Genomic DNA, 24,845 nt, shown 5'->3' on the forward strand with positions numbered 1-24,845 from the left:
CCATTTTCCATTTCCATAAAATTTAAATTCAAAACCGAAATTTTTCTATTCCAGTTCCGACAGCTCATCCAACCGGCCAACCCGTATGCAAAAGCAATGAAAATTGACGGCGAACCGTTGTCGCCTGTCAACGTTGTCGGTTTCGTAAGATCGAAAGTCGAAAGTTCCGATATCGAATTCAAATGAATCGATAAGCGTCCGCACGCGAGTCCGAATAATATTTTCAACTGGATCACGATGGAAAAGCTACTCAATTTTTTTGAACAAAAATATTTTAAAAAGTTTTTTTGGTTATTTTTGATTTAGATTTTATTTAACAGATAATGAAACGAAATGATTTCAAAATTATATAATAATCATTTTGTAGTTCCAAGTACCCAAACAATTATAAAAAAGTGTTCAATTCAATTCTTTAATCGAATAAATGAATTTCAAAGTTTGGAGTTTCGGACAAAGTCGAGTGTGGTTCTTTCATCTTTGGTTTATTTGACGTTTATTCTGAAAAAGATAAGCAAAAATCTTCTTCCTTCCTCTTCTGCCACTTCTTCCATAAACAAATTTTGATACGTTGTTAGGTTTGTTCGTTTTTAACCAGGTTTCTTACCCGGGTAAGGTTAAATCCAGAGACCTGTTATAGGTCTTTGGTTAAATCAGGGGTAAAAAGTGGAGAGCGGAGTAAGGAGAGTAAGGAAAGTGTAGACCCGGTTAGACGGAGTAATAAAAACGAACAAACCTAACGTTTTCGGTTTTCGCTTTCGTTGTACGTTTGTACTTTTATTTGTAGTTTCAACTTTCAAGAAGTTTGTTCTATTTTTCCAATTCTATCGTGTCATTTTGGGGGAGTTTCCAGTTTTCGTTTCGCTAACCGCTATTTGAAAAGAATATAAAGTACAGATTTTGATACTCAATTCAGTTCATTGAAATATTTTCTTGAAAAAGTAAGCATTACTAGTATTTTACGTCTGCGACTAGAAACTCTAAACTTTTCTCAGTATCGACATATTTTATAATGAGCTTAATCAAGGGATCCATTATCACTTGTTTTCTCTTTACTGTATCAGATCTGTAATTATTTCATTCAAAATTAAATCATTTATATTGCTTCGTAATGTTGTAGGAAAGAAATGTCGGGGTTTGGAAATGATAACTTTGATGATAACGAAGTGGATCCTGCCGCAGAATTCCTTGCTAGAGAGCAAAGTCAGTTAGCTGGATTAGAAGATGATTTAAATCCTGTGGTGCAACGCACATCCCCAGTCCCTGTTGCCCCTACAGTGAATGGGGACGGTACTAAACTTGGTATGTAAATGTTGATTACTTGAAAACATAATTATTTACTCATTGCATGCATTATCATCCTCTCTAATAAATTTCAGAAAATGGAATCGAACCCCCGCCGTCTTCCGCTGCGGCACAACCTCACGTAAAACGCGAAGAACCTGAAAAAATTAAGAAATGGAGAGAAGAACAACGTAAACGTTTGGAAGAGAAAGGTTTGTTCGTGTTTCGTATCAACTTTTTCTTCGATGAATTTCTTACTAAATTCCCCTGTTTCATTAGACGCCGAAGAAGAAAAAAAACGAGAAGAATGGCGTGGTGTTGCAAAACGCGAATTAGAAGAATGGTACAAGCACCATAACGAATTGATTTTAAAAACCAAAGAAGCTAATCGGTAAGATTGCATGAATATTTTTCAAATTGAAAAGATGGAGTTGGAGACTTGGAGTGATTGAATAGGTGTTGGAAATAGTGCTTCGAAGGTATGGAGGTATCGATTCATTTGATTGCTGTACGTCTTTTAACTAGCGTGGTTCTAAAATATTTTCTTTTTTAATACTTTGTTAATGCTTGATACGTTATTGATTTTAAAAAGCGTGTTATATAGCCGCAATTTGATATAATACTCTTAGTTCTACAACCTTCTTTCTTCTTGAATTGATTGATGCTTTACCATAAATCTTTCCCCTAATGTAGAAATGAAAAGCGGTTTCCTTTTGTTTTTTTTATTTATTTATCAATATTCTGTATAAACAATATTAATGCCTTATTTTCATTTTTTGCTGTCAGGGAGTCCGCAAAGTAAGTATACTGAAACATTTTCGCAATATACAGCAAATGAAATATTATGCATTTTATGCTATTTGCTTTTTGTTGAGGTGCAAAGTTTTTATGCCTTTGAAAATTGTTTATATTAAATGAAGGATATTTTTCTTCAACTTTATTTTACCTCGAGTGTTTCAAGTATTGATTTTTTACGCTTACCTATTTGCTTTATATCGCCGTTATGAAAAAATTTTTCGCACAAGCGTATCAGTTTTGCTTTTCATTTCACTTACTTTGTACCTGACACTTTGAGGTAAAATGAACGTTATTCTTTGTATATTTTTGCTGAAGTTATGCAATTGCTGAGCATTTAAATGAACGCACGTATCGGTTTGCATTGCTGAGTAATATCTCATTGATGAAAATTTTATGTTCGTATTAGGAATGCCGAAAAGCAATTTATCGCGGATGTTGACGAGATTGAACCGGGTACAGAATGGGAACGAATCTCAAAGTTATGCGATTTCAATCCAAAAGCGAGTCGATCTAGTCGCGATACTTCGAGAATGCGCTCCATTATTCTACAATTGAAACAGACCCCTTTAAAGAAATCAATTAATTAAAGTACACATTCCATATTATGCTCATGTATCTTGATAACCAACCATCTACGCTGTATTTATTGTTTTATCCCTGGTGTGAAATACCACCACATCCATCATAGTATTTGTTAACTATTTCTGATTGATTGTATAATTATCGTTTATTCGTTATATGTTTAGTTTATTTATCAGTTATCACATAAATTGATGTATGAATAAATTATTTCACATGTATTCAAATTGATGCGTCATTTTACTACAGTGCTTGAAAGTTGAAGAGAGTACTCTCGGTCGAGTTGAGATACGCACAACTAGGAAGATCAAACGAATAAAAAAATGATGTGATCACCAAAAAAAATGTATTAATAATTATGTATAAGGAAAATAAAATACGAAAATAAATATTAACGTATGAAAGAAACAATGGTTATCTCAATAAATTGAAAAATATACATATTCTGATACCTGAAAAACTAGGGTAGAAACATGGTACAAACCAACCTTAAAATTAAACTTTACCTTATGCAAGTAAACTGTAACATATCCACGCTTACAAAATCACCCATAATATTACCGGTATGATCTACCGGCGAATGAACTTTAATTTGTCGCATGTGAGTATCTCTTCCATTTTGATGATTACTGATGACTGCCACTTGTATCATAAAAGTTCTAATTGGCCTATCGTGCATGTCTTTTAAAGCTATCTTTACCCAACCAACCGGTTCGTGCAGATCAATCACTTCAATTTCTTGTAGGTCATTAAAATTAGTACCCGCTCTAATGGAAATTCTATTCGGGGTGTAGCTTTCATCAAGTTTATAGTCAGTATAAATGTAGATCTCTTTTATGGTAGTTTTTCGACGGAACTGAATATTGACTAAATGAGGAAGCTGGCCGTCCGATTGCCAATACGTATCCAGGCAGTTGTCTCTCAATTGGTCAACGCCAAATCCTGCCACAAAATATCGTGAATTAGAATCCAATCATAAAAAATTTCAATGAAGAATGCTGGAATATACCTGGTTTACATGATGATAAACTCCAGATAGCTTGATTTCCAACTTCTCGAACAATGCCTTTCCTTTCATCCCTAAACGGATCCAATATATTCTTGACAGGAGAGGGTAAATCTTCAGTTTGTTCGGTGGACGTAGAAGACATCTTTTATATCGCTGTATCTTTGGGATAAAATAAAAATAAAATACTCAAATATTCATGATTGAAGAGAAAGAAAACATTCTTCGTTCCAACGGACTAAGTGATATAGTCTATATCACTTTACAACGGACATACGCCAACCGTTGTTATTCAGCTTAATTCAGCGGGATATGCCAAAATCGAAGAGCTGATAAGAACGCAATGTTGCTCTGAAGAAAATTTATTGTACTCTGCCACTCTCGACTTGCTTGACTATTTGTATGCTATTCGGAAACTGTCTCGTGAATTTTACGTAATTGATCGAATTCTTCAATTCAATAACATTTTTTTCAATGAGAGATAAGCAAGCATTAACGTTATCTATAGATTTGTTTTTGTTTTGAATGAATGTGTTAATTGATTCATTTCATATGTACAACACTGTGTTTATAACAACAATAACAACACACGCATGAAGCAAGACGCAAGACGCAAGAGCAACTGATAAAAATCATGATCGACTGACGAGTGACGACTCTTTAGTCTTTACAAAATTTACCAATATATTCTTTCTAAAATACATATTCTCGAATAATAGAGGAATTGCCGAACACTCAAGCTGCGAATAGCAATGAAATTTACGTCGTAGTGATGCAGAATATGCTATAAGTATAATAAACCACAATATGTTGAAAAATTCTTATTACCTGTTGCTATTTTGGATTTTCCTTTGTGAAGATGGGTTCATTCAATGCCAAAATATTTCTACAAATGAGATTATTTCCAGCGAAGAAGAATATCCAGTAAGTATAAATTTATATTGAATACCGTTGCTCAAATTATTGAGCGCTTCGCCAAGGATATTGAATGAGAGGTTTGTTCCAGTTCAAAAAATGTCATAATGCAACTCCTACTGTAAACGATTCAACGTACCAGTAAGTGAAAAGAAGCGATATCATGCAATATTGATAATGACTTAATTGAATGATATCTGATATCTTTGTAGGGGGTTTGCTGTCTATCGCATTGATTTGAACACTCCTCCTGTAGAACGATGGAAAAAGTTGGCCTCCGATATGAAACCTCAAGTATGACAATTGTTAAACTATTACTCATTGATGTTTATGTTGTTTTTTTTAATCTAAAATATTCGATTGCAGATCTCGAAGTTCTTGGAAGCAATTCGAAACAACACAAACGAAATATTCGGTTCGGAAATATTTCGAGTAATTGATAACTACATACCTCTTTTAACAAAGACCTTACCACAAGAATATTATGAAGAAATAATTGGCATATCCGAAGCTACTGAACTTTCAGTAGGAGAAGTAACAATTTATAATATTTTTTACGAATTTCACAGCTTGTGCACGTCAATTGTAATGCGAGATGTGGATAATAAAATGTATCATGGGCGAAATTTAGATTTTGGTTTATTTTTAGGGTACGATATTTTTCTCCTCACGTATCAATTTTATTTAATATATCTACAATATATAGTCAACTACTTCCTCGTGTTTACTTTTACGCTTATTTATCAATTCTTCTGCAGCTGGGATGTGAAAAACAAAACATGGTTGGTAGCGGAACTCTTGCGGCCATTGATTGTAAAAGTAGAGTTTGAACGTGCTGGACAACCTCTTTATACTTCAGTTAGCTTTGCAGGATACACCGGTGTTCTTACTGGAATTAAAAAGGTGGATAAGAGTTTGTTCGTTTTCATTTGTAACCTAAAATTCAACTCTCTAGTAATGAATTTCATTTTTTAGAATCTGTTCAGTCTTTCGGTCAATGAACGTTTCAAATTGAACGGTGGTTTGATTGGAATCATTGAATGGATTTTTGGTCGAAGAAATCAACAATGGAATGGTATTCTGACTCGTCAAGTGATGGAAAAAGCCAATAGTTACAACGAAGCCCAGAAATTACTCTCATCTCCTCATCTCTTGGCTCCTTGCTATTTCATTCTTACTGGGACGAAACCTGATCAGGTTCCTTTTTGAATATCATTCATGTTGAATACGTACTTTCTTTATCTTGAAAGTTGAAAAACCATAACTGAGTCAGTTTCTTGAAGGGCTGTGTAATAACCAGAGGTCGGCATGATTTCGATATGTGGAGTTTGGCTGATGAAAAAATGAAAAATACGTGGTATTTGGTTCAAACAAATTACGATCACTGGAAAAAACCTCCTTCATTCGATGATCGTTCGAGTCCAGCCACAATATGTTTGGAACTTCTTGGTAGACAAGATGCCATATACTCATTGTATAATGTCCTATCCACAATACCTGTGTTAAATAAAGTAACGAACATCGAGATATTTCCTGTATAAGAACTTTTAGCGTTTTACTGATCGAATAAATTTTCCCGTAGTTGACTGTGTATACTGCAATAATGGATCCGTTGACCGGTGATATGAAACTTTGGTTGCAGAAATGTGAAGATCCTTGCTGGCCTTGGTGAACATTCGATGATTCGAATGATCTTAATTTATAACGTACCTACTTATTTCGTATGTACATACGTCTACGTATATTTACCTACCTACTTGAAAAAGAAAGATCTCGTAAGGTGCTCTTTGAACGGTTTAAAAAAGACCACACCTTCCAAATTCATTAATTAGCATGTGTATTGCGTATACCATACAATTATTTGCTCTGATTTACTCGTACATACATATCATACTATGCTACATACTCAAGTGTTTTTTTTTCGACAATAAGACTGATTATATACTTTTGCGAAAGATTTTATGTTTTTTTTTCGCCTTAATTTTTATTTTTATCTACCTAATACGTATAGGTACCATTAGAATGATGTATCTACGACTCTACGTTTATGATTTTTAAAACGTTCTCTAGTATGATTTTTCGTCTGTTTTATTTGAATGAAAACTTAATTAAAATAATTTATTTACTTAATTTTCATTTTATTGTTCTTTTTCTTTTTTTCAATTTCTGTAATGGTTCAACCTACAGCATACAGGCTGCAGAATTTATTTTATATCCTGAAATAATTTCGGGTCACGACGATGATTCTAAATGCATCCCTTCTAAGTAGACTTTTAAAAAAAGAATAAACTGTAATAATTATTGTTCTAGCATATAGATAGGTACCTAGTTACCGGCATTGCGTCAAGGGGACTGTCATCGCGTTACCACAATTTCAAAATAATCGAAACAGTAGTGTTAATCAAGCAAAAAATCATAACAAAACTATAATTAAGGGTTAAGAATAATAAACTCGATGATTCAGTACCTAACAAAAACTGTCTAATTAATAATTCAAAAATTAATATTTACTATGAACTACGAATTATGAAAAAAATCTGTAAATTTGCTTTCGTTTTACAAAACTTTACGAAATTTTTATACGAAATTCATAACAAACGAACTATACTGAATAAATTTTTTATTAGTTTTTTTTTTCAATTCATTTTAACAGGTTTAAGACTGTTTAATTTCACTAGTAGAATTACAACTTTGGTACGATTAAAAATAAATATAGGTTATCTGAAATGGAATATAAAAAGGTATTTTTTACTTTGCATTTTGTATAATTTAACGATGATAATCGCTACTGAATTTAGCATGCGATTACGAATCGATAATTACATATTAGGTTTGGTTGACATTTCAGTAAAATATTCGCTTCTGTTAATAATAACTTTTCAATTTATCCGTTTCATTTCATTTTTTCTTTTAAATACGTGTATTAGATTGTGAAATGGGACTCGGTAAGTAATAATTATTTATTTCTTCTTCGCAATGGGTCTGGTATTGGTACCTTGATTTTGTTATTGTCACGTCAATATGCTAAGAAAAATAAACAACTTTTTCCAAAGAAAAATGAAAAATAATTTCGCAGTTGATACCGCCAGCAGTAACGTAAACCCTCGTTGCAAAAACGTTATTTTATACGAAAAACGAAAAAAAAAAAACATATTTTTTTGGTTTATTCTCGAAACATAACATTAAACGAGAACTTTAAATATGTTATGTAGGTATAACATATTTTTTTTATTTCGTTTTTTTTTCGCCATCATGTTTTTTTCCTCAAACATCAGAAATACATAGATGTCAAAAATGCAGAAAAATGAGTAGGTATTGAACTTTGAGGAAACAAAAAAACTTTGAGAATACATATTGTTGATGTTATTTAATTTAAAGAGACAATTAATACATAAATTATCAATTTTCTATATTTTTTTTGTTTTCAATGGCCTTAAAATTGCTTTTTTCCTCAAATTTATTTTGAAATCAATCAAATTTGAAGAAAATAATGAATAACGAAAGATACCGTTAAACAAAACGAAAACTTAACAGAAACTCGATTTTTTCCGAAATAAAAACAATGAAATTCGAAACGATTTTGTTTTCGCAACGCTGACTTAAACATTCAGATAAATTTTTTGTATACGGGTTTGGTGATTAGGTGAATATGAATTTGCTGTTAGTATGTGGGGCTTACATTCCTATCTACAGCGAGGAAACCAAATACCTAAATAAAAATGTGACGTTTGACAGCTTTTGAATTAGACAATACATATATGGCCTATCAAGAATCAGTGCGTATTCGAAACCGAAACAGAAAGTTTTTCAAAACGTAAAATTTTCTGTGAAGAATCGAATAGTAAAATTACTGATCAAACAAAACAAAGCAAAAATAATTTGAAAACTAAAAAAATGTAGCTCAGTGTTACAAAATATGTACTAACTGACAGCGATGTAAAAGATACATTTCATAACGTTGGAGGAAATTCTTCAGTGGCTCTCCTTTTATACATGAAAATAAATTGCGTCATTGTTTGCAGAAAAATTCACAAACATGGAAAAAGTCCATACACGAGTAATTTCATTGTTTTCACGTGATACATTTGATCGGTATAATGGTGAATGGGCATTTTTGGTAGGTATTTGTATATAGAAGAATCGAATAAATTTATGTAAACTTTTTATGCAGGTACCTACATTTTGAAACTTGAAATTGGTAGTAAAACATTCGAGGTAGGTATAGCGGAAGAATCGCACCCAAACAAAACTATGGTAAGTATCAGAGTCAGAGAACTAGCGTTTCGAAAATAAATATTTTCGAGGAAGGTTTTTTAGTACTTACTAAGCCTATCGCTAAAGTTGTGAAGAAGGTTTTTATGTACGTTGAGAATCGAGTGTAAATATTCATAGGTTAGGTAGGACTGACGACTGAGGGATAAAAGTAAAACAAACCTGTCTCTGAAAGAGGACATTAACCACAAACTGTTCGTAGGACAAGTGAAGGTCAAAATGAATCTATTGTATGGCCGCAACATCGTGAACGCTGCGAGAAAACGCCGAATATATGCATTACGCACTGAATACCATGTTGCGCCGAACCATCCATCCGTGTACCATCTTCGCTCATTTTTTTTTCCTTATAAAAAACTACTTCGTGGTACCTTCTTCTTTTATCACGAAAGGTACTTACCTCTGCATTTCAAGGTTACACCAGTGTCGAACAGGAAAAGCAACTGTTCTTTCAGATCTTGATTTCCTACCTATTTTTGTAAACCGTCTACGTAAGAGGATGCAGTGCAGTTTCAAAAGGAAATAAGCTAAAGCTACTCCGTTACAGTTGGGAAAAAATTCATTAAAAAGTGGCGATATTAGAGAAATTAGGCGTATTTTGTAGCAAAACGAAAACGGAAACTGCAACGTATCATAGTCGACCGCTCTTCAAAAGTTACAGGAAATATTTAAATGACAAAAAAGGGCTCGAATTGTTCTGCATTCATACATAAATAATGCAACGAAAGCGAATTATAAAAGGCAACATAGAAATGCAAAGTAGGAAAAATAAATTAATAACAGGATATGAGTCAACGCTTTAATAAACAAACTCCACCCTTACAATTTACTGCAGCCACTTTTCTACTTTTAGGCATGTATCTTTTACGTACATAGCATAGGTTTATGATTTCATACTTGAATGTATCTAATCGCCATTGTAGCATACACACCTACGTGCCTACCAATTTTATGATTTTCAGCCAAGTGAAGCAATATAATCAATAAAAAAATCATACTCATCATTTCAGTTCGTTTTTTTTAGTAGGTACGTATAGGTATTTTTAGATATACCTACTTAGCCTAGGTTGATCCAGTTTAATACTCCGATGAACATTTTTATAGGTGCCTAATTACGTAGGTGATTACATGTACTTTTTTACCTATATTTTTTTCGTATATCTAATTTTCTACCGCTTTTTCAAAAATGTAAAAAAGCCTGGAATATATTTTTTCGGGGTGAAAAATTGCAATGTAAATGATTTTAGCCAATAAGTATATAGCCTGTGAATGGAAAAATATCGATATGAAATACATTACGTACTACCTACTTATAGGTATCTTACGACGAGTCCTGAATCATTTTTTCTAGCTTTTCTTCGGACCGGTAGTTGCAGTAACTTTTCCAAATCCGAATTGAGAAACAAAAACTCGTACTTCTACACTAGAGTGACAATAAGACATAAGAGAGCAAAAAAGTATGTAGTATTTTCGCCCTTCCCGCGTTTAGAAAACAATTTTTACGCGGTCTTTTGGAAAATGTGTCTGTAAGCAGCACGCATCTATTAAAATTAGCTATTTTCAACCATTTCAAAATGAAATTCCTCAAAGTAAATTTTGAAAATTTAAAAAAAAATGAACGTAACTTCCAGGAAATACAGAGCAACCTTTTCCCCAGGTTACCTTTGGAAATTGGAAAACAAATCCAAAGATCTACTTTACCATTCAATAACTAATCCTTACCTACTTAATTCAAAAATTGCCATTAAAAAGTGCAGGTTGATGATTGTCGGTAAATAAAAAGGTGGTACCATCGTGTTTATTTAAATAATAAGATGTTATTAACGTATAGTCATCGATTACATATAGATTATCAATTATTTTAAGGTAGGTATATGTAGGTAAAGTGGATACTTGAACGTAGGTATCCAGGATGTAGGTAAGTAATCGAAGTGAAAATCGTTTCGAGCAATCGAAGAACAAAACGCTCAAAAATTACCTATTTGCTAGTGCGTATAACTTCCTTTCCTCATACCCTAAACTAAAAGACTACTTATATTTGTAAGCACTTGCGGCAAAAATGAATATCAATTGTTATCGTGAATAGATGAATATAATGTTACCTATATTACATACTTCTTCTTCCAATAAAGACATTTGGAAATTCTCACAAAATATCTCTCAATTTTATTTTCCCGCATTTATACTTACCTAGGTACTCTTACAAATGTTTTTTTTTTGTTTGTTTGTTTTGTTTTTTAATCACACATTTCACATTGACATAACCAACGGAATTTGAAAGCATTTTTCTGTGCAAACAATTCCGCAGTTTATAGCCCTCTCTTAATCATAAAGTGAAAAAAATTAAAATTAATATAAAAATTGTTTTAATTGCGTTTAACTTTTACAATTCAAATGGTCTTGACGAGTATCAAATATTTGAAATTTTATCTTTTCGATTCTATTCGAACAGTACCTTGTTTCGAATATGTAAGTAAGTTATGCTCACACACAATTGTTAAAATATTAGTGCATTAAAAACACTACGCCACGCTGCAATTTTTTTCAGGTAAAAAAATTGAAAATAGAGATATTACCTTACCTACATATCTCGGTAAATGTTTCAGTAGTACCTAGCAGGCTTCATCTCGTGCAAACAAATTTAATTGTTTCAAAGTTGTGATCTAACTTTGCAAATCCTGAAATTTCTGAAGTGTTTCATTCAACATTTAAGTGCTGAATAACATACGCATTTCAAACCATTCGGATTAAGTAGACACATGTTAGAATACTCGCATCAGTAGCGTAACTAGACTCCCCTTCTGGGAGAGGTTTTGAATTCAAGATACAAGATATACAATCAGAGGTGGATCGAAGTCATGCCACTGGGGGGGGGGGTGTATCATGCCATTTTGCCGACAAAAAATTGTGATTTTTCCGACTGAATAGACCAGTGGAGATTTTTGGACATAAAAAATTGAAATTTGAATTTTCTGAAAACTCTTCAAAAAGAATGATATTTAATTTATTGAAGAAAAGGTAAATTACTGCTCGAGCGAAGCGAGAGCGAAATTTTTCGAAAAATTTGATTTAAAAAACGAAAAAACTACCACTTTTGTATGGTTTTGAACAGTTAATGGCTCTGTTCAGAAAAAATGAAGCACTTTTCAAATGGTCTGGGTACTTTGAGTATTTCAGAAGTTTCTCTTAAAATTTTTGAATTCACATCAATTTTAATGAAGGAATTTGGTTTTTTTGATCTTAACATTTTTAAAATTCTATCACAGATTTATAATTCAAAAAATAGAACATCAATTCTAATTTAAGAATTCGATTTTTCCTATCTCAAGTTTTTAAAAATTTTATCAGATTGTTTCTTGAAATTTGAAGTGGGAATGATGAGAAACCAAATTGGCCCGAGCGAAGCGAGGACAAAAGTTTTTGAAAATTTGTAGGTATGTAGTTTCTAGAAGCAAAACAGTAGTAATTCTGATGTGAAAAGTAAGTTTGAGAAATAGAAATCATAAGTGTATTTTTACGCGACGGCGCGGCCATTGCGAGCAAACAATTCATTTTTGCATGGCTTCTACGCCACTGACTCGCATACTACACAATTAATTTGAAAAGCATGTTTATGTACCCCATCTACGTAACTTGAAAAAAGGTCATTCACCACTATTCAATAAGTAAGAATTATCCATTCGTACTGTGAAGAACATTCGGTGATCATGAAGTTTATAAAATACGCAATAACATGCAAATAACTAAAATAACATTTTTAGCGATGTTCCTCCCTTCGTTCTCACTCTACAAATACTCGTAGAACGCATAACGTAGCGACTAGCGAACGAAAGATATCCGGCAAACTGATTTTGCAATATTATTAACACGCAAAAATACAGGTTGCATACACAAAGTGTCTAAGGCGCATTCAAATTTCAAACGTGCAAAAAGTCTCCGATGAACATACGATCAATGCAGAAAATAATCGTTGGAAAATTCATATCTTTTAATAGGTGTTTACCTCCTCTTTTTGATTCCCAATCAGTGTATTTTTTTTTTGTTTTTCGTATCAGTTGGAGACTATTTCGTGAAGTAAGAAATAAAAAGAAAACAACTTCTCGGTAATTATTGATTTTCAATTACATACTTTAAGCCGAAAGGATAATATTTAATTTGTCAAAAAAAAACAACACGCTCGAAACACGTAGGTACCTATGTTTTTAAAAATTAGCCTATACGTATTGTACCAGTAGTGAGTAGATACCTAGGTATAGAGTACAGTTATTTGCTGCATCAAGTTGCATAGTAATTTATGGTATTATTTTTATCAATAACAATAAAAATACGCATTCTTAATATCTACATGTGTTCGTCATTAACAATTCGTTAGTGAACCCTTTGCTTCTATTGTATATTGTGCGCGATGCTGTTTGAAAGGTGTTGCGTTTCCGGCCTCACTCGCGGAGGAGTCAAGAGAATCTTTGTTATGCTGTGTTGCGTCTTCCAAACATCATTGAAAGACCACCACTACACTCGATTCGTTGCTCGTAGGTTAGGACTAGTACCGTTTTATGCCATAGTTAGAAGGCGTAATATGATGTACGTAGGAATATTACGTGTTCGAACTGCATCTTTATTTCAGGGGAAGGAGTAGATACCTACCTATAGTTCAGGAAAAAACTTAGGTTGAAATCACAAAATTACGCGTAAGTAAGTAGGTACGCCGTTTGCGTTGTCGGTGATTCGGATTAGATAAAATTTTATGTACTTACATGGTGGATTCTATCGCAGCATAGGTATTTCCATTTGGTAATGCCGATCACTCGTATCAACTTATCATAAATAGAGAGGTAATCGAGCGGAAGTAGAATATGTGTATAGGTGTAGGATGAAGACTAAACGGCGTACTCATAATATTATTATGTACTTTTAATAGGATTAACAAGGCACATGTTGTGCTTAAATAGCATTCTTTTGCAGTTTACTCTTTCCAAAAAAGTACATTGGGTAGGTAGGTAGGTACTTTATTTACGTATTACATGCCTGTCTGTGTACTTTATTAAAATTAAAAGGTCTAGTTTACCTATTCAAAATTTTCAACAAAGTCATACAGAATTCACCATCAGTTCGTAAAAAGTCGTTTAGTATCTGTATAGGCTATACAGACGCAGTTTTTTTTCAGACTGTGAGAGTCAGTTAAGCGAGTCATGCCATGCTCGAATTCTAATATGCGCTGGAAATCCTCGATTCTCATTGTTTTAGAAACCGTTTCGTGAGTACTCGAATGTAGGTACGCTTACAACTCATATTGTCTCGTACATTTGTCCTTCATTCTCCGTTATTAACACTTTTCTCATTCATCAAACAACACGGTATACTGAAACGCGTCGTAATTACATTTATTTTGTCTGGATGCATACCGTTATGTCAATATGTAACTTGACTAAAATATGCTCAATTTTTCAGTTTTTCATTGTTTTTTTCCTTCTTCAAAAATCAGCCATGCGTTTACAAATGCAATATAGGAAACGGAAAATGAAATTGGAATGTATTGTAGGTACCTAGATTTTATAAATAAACTTTTTTCATTTTTTCTGCTCAGAGCTTAAAGTCTGTAATGATTTTTTTTTGCTGTTTTAGCATTATTTTTTACTATAGCGACTTATTGTTCAATTTCCCAATAAATAAAGAACTGTTCGAGCATTGTTAGTGCATATATTACGCTAAATTCGCGCGGCAATTGCCTTTGAAAGTTTTTCGGAATTTTCAGCCGTGTTTTTCAAATGCGTTTGTGTGTTTTTTTTCGAAAAATTAAAAATTGTTAAGTTAGCTTGCAGAGAATACAAAGTGGTTTCCTCATTAGGCGTACGGGTAAGTTATTTGCATTCTTTGATGACATCATAAATGAACCTAAGGCTTAATCGTGGGTATCGGGTAGGCTATATTTAAGTTACCTATACCAACGTTATCCAGAGATGGCTTTTTAGCCATCATCCCTCAGTATCTTTATTACCCAATGAAGAAACCAATATTATTAAACGAGTTTTTAAAAAATGTACATTCATGATGGTGCATCTAATTAACGAACCTCCGCATCAGTATCACCTACGTGTAATATTCGGTTTATATATGGAAAAAGCCATTAGAGCATTTGAAATAGGTTCTCGTGTGAGCGAAAGAAAACCCAAGACATGAACAACGTAGCTAATGGCTTAGCGAATGAGCCAAACACACCCTGAACCTTAAACCGTGTATAAATAAGTTCGTTCAACCTGTACCCTACCTACCTACCCTTCTATCATTATCATGTTGCCTTTTCTTTACCAGCGTAAAAATCTTAATCTCGGCCTGCTATTCGAGAGGTCTCGTTAGTCATCATGCAGGAAGGGGTCATGCAGCGTAACAAGTTTTTTTATTCTTATTTTCTATTCACGAAGAAACGTGTACTTTACAATCTTAATCTTAACCCTCGACTTTTATTTCTATCTGCCAAGGCCTCCGCGATGCCGCCTACTTCACCCGTCGCCACCGTACCCGCTGTCAATATTGTCCAGACTGTGGTATCGAATAGGTACTATTGGCTGTTCAGTCACCTTGCTGCTAGCACTTACTACATAAAAAATATTCCTTCACGTTTTTTTTTCTCAAACAATGTTGCTTTTCTACTGTTCTTAAACCGTGAATAATTACGGTTTTCGTGTAATGCCGCAACAAGAAACTCGTTCGAGCAATTGTGGTTGATTTTTTTTACCATCCTGTAACGAAATATTATCTAACCAAGGAAAGCGTTGGCTCAATATTCGTGGTCACCAGTCTGGCTGATTGATCGAGTGTAATTTTTACAATATTGTGTGAGGTTTAGCTGGAAATTGGAAAAAATATATGTACCGTATATATTTCCTTAAAGAAATTCCATCATTTTTTGGTGACTTTAAGAACTAGGTACTAAGTAGTTTCTAAAGTAGGATGAGTTTTAATTTTTTCGCCAAAGTTGAAGAGGCGTGTTACGGGAAAGTTACCAACTACTGACTCAAAACAAGTGTCAGGTTTACATATTCCTCGCACCTCTACTTCATGTAAAATGTAAAGCAAGGTTTGAAAAATGAATTTTTTTTAAATTAATTTTTTTTAATCTCTCCGAAAAGTAGTTAATTCTTTCGCGATATACCGATACCAACTTTCAGAAAAGACACATATTTTTCCAGACCACCTTGTGAGAGATCTCTTCTCTTCTCCCTTCTCCTCTCGTTCAAAAACTTATTCAATTTCAGGTGTAATTTTCCAGATTTTTTGAAACCTTCAACAGCAAGATTTCGATTTAGTTCGGTCTTGATTAATACATACTTACGTAGATAAGTGGTTTGAACTTGAAGCGTTCTGCACAATAATTTTCAAAATGAGCTGCGACGTATTGTACCATTTTCAGCCTCAACATACCTATTTACTTTTGATGACGATTATTTTCCATACCCAACTAATCTGTGATCAGATTTTTGAGCATAGTCGATGTGCTTTTTGAAATTATTCTTTTTTTGAGAAACATGAACTTCATTTGAATAAGATTTCCACGAGCAGGTGTGCATTCTTAATATCGTTTAATGAAACCGTTTTAAGCCAAAGGGTGATGTATGAGACGAGGTTAGTGTCCGAAATAGCTTCAAGGATCAATGTTCCATCATTTATCCATAACTCCATAACTAGTTCGTAGCTGTATCAATTTATAAGACCCACCCTTCAGGCGAACCAAATATTGAAATTTAAAGATAGCTCTTCCATTGCTGACTAAAAATCGAAACCCTGAAAATAGCTTCAAGTGTATATAAGCTGATCATTAGATGCAATTGAAGGATGCATATTTAAAAAATAACCTCACTCTAATATTGACATAAATGCGGGTACGAAGAAAACGACGATGCTATATTCGTATTATGAAAATTAAAATGGCATCGTCGCTTGTTTCATTTTCTATCTTCTCTGTTTCGCCATCGATGTAATGTACTCAATTACTCATCAATCATTCAAAGTTTTCTTAATTGTGATTTTACAATTTGCATTTTCAATGAAAAAAAAATAAGTGCTGTAAAAAAGCATTCTCCTGTTGTAGGTACCTATTACCTATAAGTCCCCATGATTCATGAGGGCTTCGTAGGTCGAAAATTCAATTTTTTGTTAAAAATCGCCAACGAAGTCTACACGAATTAGGGATGCTTCGTAAGTTGGAATTTTCATTTTTTTTGTTGAAAATAAACTACGAAGTCTCCATGAATCGCAGGTGCTTCTTAGGTTGAAATTTTAATTTTTTTTTTGAAAACCATTTATACGAAGTCTCCATAATTCATGGGAGCTTGGTAGGTTGAAATTTTCAGTCTTCACAATTTAGGTATGCTTTTTTTTTTGTTGAGAATCACCTTCGAAGTCTCCATGAATCATGGGTGTTTCGTGGATTGAAATTTTTATTTCTTGTTGAGTCGTTCAGGTGAGGGTTGAAAAATTTTACTAAAGGAAGGGGAGAGGCCACGCTTCGAGTCTTTTCCGTCGAGGTTGTGGTATACTTTTTTAGTTGAAAATCATTATAAGACGTCTATATCAATCATGGGTGCTTCGTATAGGTAGAAATTTTAAATTTTGTTTGAAAATCACCTACGAAGTCTCCATGAATCATGGGTGCTTCGTAGCCTGAAAATGTAATTAATTTTCAAAAATCATCCACAAAGTCTCCATCAATCATGGGTGCTTCGTAGGTTGAAATTTTGATTTTTTTGTTGAGTCGTTCTAGTGAGGGTTTAAAAATTTTACAAAAGTAAGGGGAGAGGCCACAGTTTGAGACATTCGACAACTTGGAATATCAAAAAAATACTTGTTTGTGATTGGTTGATTGTAGTCAGATTGCAAAATATGACTGCATAAATGACTGGTCAGATACATATCACCAGAAGTGTGCCAATCGGGAGTTTCATTTCAGCAGCAATAATTGTTAATGTTTGTCGTTGTAAGGAGTGAGGATTTAAAAAAGAACTGCATCCTAGAACATGAACTTCAAGATCATGATATTCTAGATTAATGAGTCACTAGGCCTACATCAAGAATAGATCAAGCAACACATTAAAAAATATATTGGTTATACTATTACTCTAACAAGTAACAACTGAGAAAAAAATGTAAAAGATTTTATGTACCTACTTATCTAGAGAAAAAGTATATTTTTTATAAGTACATACATCCTCACACGCATGCAATTTATAACTTCTAAAACGATTAAATCTGATCTGAAGTTTTTTTCAAACGTCCAGCTTCAGCTTATCTTCAATTTCACAGCTGCTGTGAGGCATGAAAACTGGAATTATGCTGGTAAATGTACATACAAATACATACGTATTAATGATAGGTATGTAATTTCAAAGGGTCGAATTCTAATATCAGATTTATGATGCATAAAACCATGTGCTACACTACGCTGTAGTATGGTCAATATTTCTTCGATCATGGAAGATTGATGGTAAAAAAAATGCAGATACTTACAAAGTTACAAATTGTGCTCTGCCTGCCACCTGACGATATGCAACCGTGCATTTTGCAAGTTAATAAATTTGCGAATCGGTTCGCCGCGTGTTTATGAACGACACGTCGTTTTAACTTAGGGCAGAATCGAATTGGTGGGAGGAGAAGAGCGGTATCTTAGAGTCGACGGAATCAGTTTGTATTCATGAAGTTTTAAAAAGTGGCGAGCTTTTTTTTACAAACTGATGGGATGGATTACACTATACGTTGAGTTATAAATCTGCAGTAATTTTTTATTGTGAAAATAGAAGATTTTATGGGTAGGTACCCATAGTTAATGGATAAATTTCTCTTCTTTGTGCCTTCTACAGTTTTTCGAATTTCTGTTCTAATAATTGTAACTTTAAATCAAAAATAAAAAACAAACAAACCAACAAATTTAATAATTGATCGATGTCCGTAAACATTTATAAAAATTAATCGGTTTATTTTTAAAAAAAAAAAAATCATTATTTATTAATTCATTAAGTTATGAATTATTTTCCTTAATAAAACGATGCGATGCTGGTAATTTTTAAACTAGGTAGTTTATAAAATCATCCGCTTACTTTTTTTATTAGCCCGTTTTTCATGTCTTCAGACGGTGGACCCCAGCAAAATCCTCATTCTTTCAGTTTTTTACTATTAAAAAATCGTTAAAAAATGCTATTTAGATTGAAATTTTCTACCCTTTTATTTAATTAAATAAAGGAACGTAGGGACCCAATTAAGTTTTGGTTTAATTTCTTAAGAGGACATTCGAAAGTGATTTCAGCTAGGGAAATTATTCTTGATGGCTTAAGACTAGTTTTGTAAACACCCATTTGTTTATTTTAAGAATCATAAAAGTCTTCATATGCAGCAGCCCCACAATCGCAACCACACATTTCACTACCATTTTTAATCAAATTAAATTCTATTCGTAGGTACCTAGCTGCTTTTTGGACAATTAAGTAGATAGGTATTATAAAACAATCGGATAAATTTCAACTGAATCAAGCCTGTAGCCCAAAGTTCAATTGTATCATTAAAATTGAATTGTATGTAGAAACCCTGGAGAACATTCTTCTATAATGTACGGTATTATCAGGAAATCCTCTGGCACGTGCCTAGAATATTCAGCATCACAATTTGAAGAACTTAGTCTTTTTTGGGGGTAAAAAAAGCCTTGAAAAAATTCCCCGTTCTTCTAACTCTGAGAAACGAAAACATTCAAATCAGCAAACATTTTCAAAAAATGGTAAATTACCATTAAAATTAGGTAGAGACAATGTCAAAATTCTTATATGTACTTGTACATACATAGAGGTATACGTATGAACAATAGCAGATGGTCAAGATTTTAAATACCTACTGCATCATAGGAAATTCATTTTAAATCAGAACCTCGAATAATATTCACGAAGGAAATAATATTAGAAATAGAATAATTTCGACAAATTCCTTTTTATTCGACCATAAAAGAAAATATAAATTCCCTATATTCACCTGACATTATCAAGGAAGGAAAATGTCAAAGAAATTAACGCATATTATAGGTAACCCTCCAGACACCAATTTACAGATTTACTAAACCAACAAAACACTACCCCAGCAACTAAGGGGAAGATTTACGCTAGTATTTTTTTACACGTTTCTATAATGGTGCTAGGCCCTCGGAAAACAAAAACTATCACGACAGGCACAGGTACCTAGGTGTAGGTACTTGACCCAAACAGATGCTCAACTTTTCACATTACACAAAATATGTTTAAATAACGACAAAGACAATCGAGTTTCAATGTGCGATGGAGTGAAAAACGACGTTGCATCGTTGCGCATATAATATACCTGTGTTCCGTTAAACAGGTATATTGAGGTACCTATACCTATAGGTTTGGGACAATACGACTGCATCAATCTGGCGATTGCATAGAACCAACTTCGGCGAAGAGGGAGGGAGTTATGCAGACGTGTTGGACAACCCTTCCCAACCATCGGACAAATGCCAAGGTCAACACTCGGACGAAATCAAACCGTGACCCAGACGACGCGCTGTCGGGAAGTATCACTTTGAACGAAAAAAAAATATATATAGGTACCTATACCTATGGTACGTACCTAGCGATTCCATGCTGGTAAAAATATCAATGTAATCAAGCGCATCTTGAATCTAAAAATGATCATAAACTGGTTTTAGTTTGGTTTTATGCTACGCTATTTTTTCTCTTCGCTCGAAAATCGTCAATGCGCGATGGCAGTTTGATGATAAGCAGATGATCTCTACCCCTGCAATGTAACTACCTACATGTCTACACCGATTTATGTACATAAATTCGACAACTACCAGAACCCAATAGAATGACCATTAATACAAATGTTTGCCTAGGTGGGTAGTACGTAATAACTGCATTGTACATAGTACATACATACCAAGGATAGGTATTATGTAAGTAAGTACCTACCTACTACAACCTGTGGAAAAATTCTTCACGAATGTCTGCAAGTGTCGGTGCTGAGCTCTTTCGCGTTATTTTCAACCTGCGTCTACGTTTACAATTTACATGATTATTTTCTTGGCAATAAAAACTGAAACGAGTCGTATAAGAAGATTATTTTATGTGGTTTTTATAAAAAAATATGATAACTGCGGGGCCCATTAATCATATTACAGAGTCTCAGCAAGGGTCCGCTAAAGAAGGTGGAAATTATTAAAATCTTTTCCACGCTAACAACACAGCGAAATATAAGCGTAGGTATTATATTATGCGTATACATCGAAGAAAAAGAAGAGGAGGAAGGGGAAAAAGTCGAATATAAGAACCCGAAGATAAAATATTAGGGTAAAATAACGCGGGAGGATGATAATGCAGGGAAGCAGACACCTGTTCGAATGCAAACTCAACCCTTTTGAAGAGTGACGGAATTTTTCCCACACCCTACGAACATTAGATAGACGCGATTACTACCCCTCAAGCCTCGCGATGCCAGACATAGTACAAAGTGTTGTTAGAATTCGTTCTACCCAGGGACGATGAATTCATGCTTCGAAGGACTTCAGCAGAAAAAAACTGAAACCGTGAAGTTGATTGAGATGAACATGACGCGACAAAAATATTAAATTGACTAGTCTGTATCATCAGACGGAATACACAACAAAAATAAGCGTTTTCATTTCAAGGTCGATTTTTTTTGTGAAGGCAGCAAGATGTGAATTTTTTCGTGGATGAAGAGGCGATGTTATGTGAATATGCTCAACGGAGAATATTTCCGCATTTTTGAAAATTTTTCAGAATATTTTCAGACTTAAAAAATGAGAATCTTATTTTCGAATTGTCTTTACTTGCAACGTTTCTATTTTTGGGTAGGTGCCTGCTTCAAGTTTAAGATATCGTTTGAGGTAATTTTATAACTTGACCTATTTTTCAAAATATTTTTCAGTGGCCCTTGTAAACTTCGAGTACCTAGTAATAGTAGCAGAGCTGAGACGACTCAAAAAAAAAATAATAATAAAAAATAAGATCTTTACACTTACACTTACATGTTTATTATATAATGCAGGTAACTAAATATGTATTTTGAGGTTTTTTTTTTTTTTTTTTTTTTTTGTTTTTAATCTTTATTTTTGGTTCCCCGGACACACACGGTGCCGGGGGTTTTTTCAAATAAACAAATTTATTTACATCTTAAATCTAAGACTAAATCTAAACAAAGTGTATTATCTCAAATTATCCCTAATCCTAGATCTAAGATGCGGGAAGAGGGGGAGGGGGAGGGGGAAAGACGGGTTGTCCACCACGACCCATACCCCCTAGGCGGTTGCCAAGGACACAATCACCCTACCAGGCTTCGTTACTCACGCATGCCTATCAGGTAGTTGGAGTCCCCCAACCCGTCTTGGGAAAAGGATTTTAGGGAGCAGAATTTGGTGCCTAGGGGGGGTCAACAAGTGTTGCTCTCCCCTTTGCATTACATGAGTTTCGGATATGGGGGGACATTTGCGAGGAGGCCGGTGCACTTGCTAAGGGCTTCACACCAGCCTCTCACATTGGACTTAAGAGTACGATACTAGATAATATAGCTAATTATTTTAGGCTGAAAAATGTAGGAAAATAGGTATGAGGTTCTATGGCCTTTCATTAAGGAGTCAAAAAAGAGTCCAAACACTCTTTCCAACAGTACCCCGTCTCTCAAATTCATCATAGATTCAAATCTATCAAGCGTTCAAGCCTGCATATTATGTATTTCTCACTCCAGATCTGGATTAGTATTTTCAATATTTTCATTAGTTTTTTAAAGCTAATGCGGAACCTGGGAACATCTTTTGAAATCGATGATCTCATGCAATGAAAAACATTTTCAGATCCAATGAAAATATATACTCGAAGAATTGGAACTGGGTTAGTAGTTTTATTTTATTTTTACAGTTCGTAAAACAAATCATATTATTCTGCTATGGATTGATCGATTCTACATAACTAAATCATCAATTTTTTTTTTAACCTAGGTAGGTATTTAAAAAGAAGCAACCCTTGTGCTTCTATCAACAAAGTAATGTGACTTTATGACAATTCTCATCAATTCAATTTTAAATCGCAAAATTACCTACATATATTATATAATTATACACAAATTTCTTCTAATAAATTGCTAAAGAGAAGTTGCCAATGTATTTAAATCTGTGAATTTCTATGGTTTTGTGTTCTTTCAACAGTTTTACCAAGTTTTCCATCTTTCATTTTTGAGGTAAGTAAATGATCAGAACACAGATAATAAATCAAAATTTGCAGTAAAATATATTGCCCAAATATGTTATCACATTGTTTTCTTTCTCACAATAGAGGTATTATTTCATAACATATAGCTACCTACCTAAATGAATAAGTATCTTATTTCAGAGGTATAAAATTTTCAAGTGTTTGTTTACCTTTTTATTACCATGGCCTAAAAGAACGTTTCGTTCTATCAATTTTTACGTTGTATAATTAATTGCGATTTCTCGAAACCAGCATTCCATTTAGGTACCACCCTTGAAAAGTAATATACCTACCTAACCCATTTTCAGTTCGCGTTTCACCTGTGCATGGTGGACGAGAAAAGGGTTCTTAATTTAAGACAAAGTCAGGGATAGAAACAAGTAGCAGAAACACGTAATTGATAATTTTTAAACAAAAAACTGACAGGATAAAAATGAGGCGTGTAAAATTTTGTACAATGAGCTCAGGTATTACAAGTTTTTTCACTTTCCCGCTGTTTTCTATCAACTCTAGAACGATATTTTCTATCCTTCATGATAAGGATACGCGGATTATTTGTATAATTTTTGTAATGAAATTTCCACGCCTAATTCTACTTCATAATTAATCATCACCTAAGAATTTTTTTTGAATTATTATTGACAGTAAAGAAACAGAAGATAGATCCCAAATTTAAAATACTTTTAAAAAATCAATGCAATGTGAGACTTTTTGCAATAATAATTGTTTAGGCTTAGGTTAGGTTGAGGTTAAACCAGGTATAAAGATGGGAATTTGGATAACGGCATGCAACATCAATTCCTTGGTCGGCAGTTTCTTACTACAAAACATAATGCTTAATGCTTGGCGATGACTGGTGTACACTTCCGCAAAATGTTTTGCTCGTATATTTCTACCTGCGAAGTAGATCACATTGTGTGTTCTTTCTTTAGAATTGACTAAATAAAAATGTCAAAAAGGCGCCTACAACATCGACTCTCCGCGATTCCAATTCGTTAATCTTTGTCAAATAATACATACCTACTTGACACTGGCTTCTGTTTAATAGCTTAACAAGTTAGAGATTTACGGACAGATGACCCCAAGGTTGCAAAATTTACCAAAACGAACTCCCGCTAAGGATAGCGATGCATTCTCAGGAATTTATTCTGTGTGTTGACAATGACGGCCTCCGTTACATCATTCTTTTCTGCAAACAAAAGCAATAGTCACGCTTATTTCTTTGTTGATTTTACCCTTTCGCAAAATAAAAAGACGAAAGGGTTTTCACTAAACACTCACCAAATGCACTTTTGTGATGGTCATTTTAATAGACTGAGATGTTTTTTTTTGTTTTTTTTTTCATTTCGATGTAGATGCAGTTGAAGTTGATACAATGGACTTCATGCAGAATCTCTAGAAATGCATTTTCACATAGCGTAACTCTTTCAGCGTGAATTTTTTCACAATGACCAACTCCAGCATAGTTACACAATATTTGACGAGCACAGAAACATGGTGGGCTAACACGCAAGCCTATATAGGTACCACCAAACAATTGAATTTTATACTAAGAATGGTGAAATCTGCACAAAATTAAATTACCACCGTGTTTGAGGCAAAATGCCAAATGTATCTAGAATCAAGAACATCTTATGTACGAGGTACAGTACAATGTACATAAATGAAAATTCTCACCCATACTCTATAGAGAGAGAGAATTTCATGGCATGATCAATCGAGTCATTTGAGAATTTTTT

The 24,845-nt window shown here is 33.6% G+C and overlaps 3 protein-coding genes across 5 annotated transcripts; 2 read left to right on the forward strand and 1 right to left on the reverse strand.

Annotated features, from left to right (window-relative positions):
* The first annotated feature begins 717 nt into the window (after window positions 1-717).
* Window positions 718-2,879, forward strand: Clc (clathrin light chain). Of its 2 annotated transcripts, XM_065345475.1 has the most exons (6): window positions 718-938; window positions 1,118-1,299; window positions 1,377-1,493; window positions 1,561-1,672; window positions 2,068-2,079; window positions 2,486-2,879. In XM_065345475.1, the coding sequence occupies exons 2-6, from the start codon at window positions 1,125-1,127 to the stop codon at window positions 2,664-2,666; spliced, it is 597 nt and encodes a 198-aa protein (XP_065201547.1). In that variant the 5' UTR covers window positions 718-938; window positions 1,118-1,124; the 3' UTR covers window positions 2,667-2,879. The 2 variants fall into 2 exon arrangements, with proteins under 2 accessions (XP_065201547.1, XP_065201548.1); XM_065345476.1 differs by lacking the exon at window positions 2,068-2,079 and having other exon boundaries at window positions 721-938.
* Window positions 2,880-2,987: 108 nt separating this feature from the next.
* APC10 (anaphase-promoting complex subunit 10) lies at window positions 2,988-3,983 on the reverse strand. The gene is made up of 2 exons (XM_065345478.1): window positions 3,668-3,983; window positions 2,988-3,600 (listed from the first exon to the last, which is right to left on the reverse strand). The coding sequence occupies exons 1-2, from the start codon at window positions 3,807-3,809 to the stop codon at window positions 3,161-3,163; spliced, it is 582 nt and encodes a 193-aa protein (XP_065201550.1). The 5' UTR covers window positions 3,810-3,983; the 3' UTR covers window positions 2,988-3,160.
* A 314-nt stretch (window positions 3,984-4,297) lies between these two features.
* LOC135832304 (acid ceramidase-like) lies at window positions 4,298-7,466 on the forward strand. 2 transcript variants are annotated; one of them, XM_065345467.1, is made up of 8 exons: window positions 4,298-4,588; window positions 4,671-4,720; window positions 4,792-4,873; window positions 4,946-5,229; window positions 5,338-5,482; window positions 5,555-5,776; window positions 5,863-6,090; window positions 6,162-7,466. In XM_065345467.1, the coding sequence occupies exons 1-8, from the start codon at window positions 4,472-4,474 to the stop codon at window positions 6,249-6,251; spliced, it is 1,218 nt and encodes a 405-aa protein (XP_065201539.1). In that variant the 5' UTR covers window positions 4,298-4,471; the 3' UTR covers window positions 6,252-7,466. The 2 variants fall into 2 exon arrangements, with proteins under 2 accessions (XP_065201539.1, XP_065201541.1); XM_065345469.1 differs by lacking the exon at window positions 4,671-4,720 and having other exon boundaries at window positions 4,448-4,588.
* Window positions 7,467-24,845: the final 17,379 nt, after the last annotated feature.

This window comes from Planococcus citri, chromosome 1, assembly GCF_950023065.1.
Source record: "Planococcus citri chromosome 1, ihPlaCitr1.1, whole genome shotgun sequence".
Classification (NCBI taxonomy): Eukaryota; Metazoa; Arthropoda; class Insecta; order Hemiptera; family Pseudococcidae; genus Planococcus; species Planococcus citri.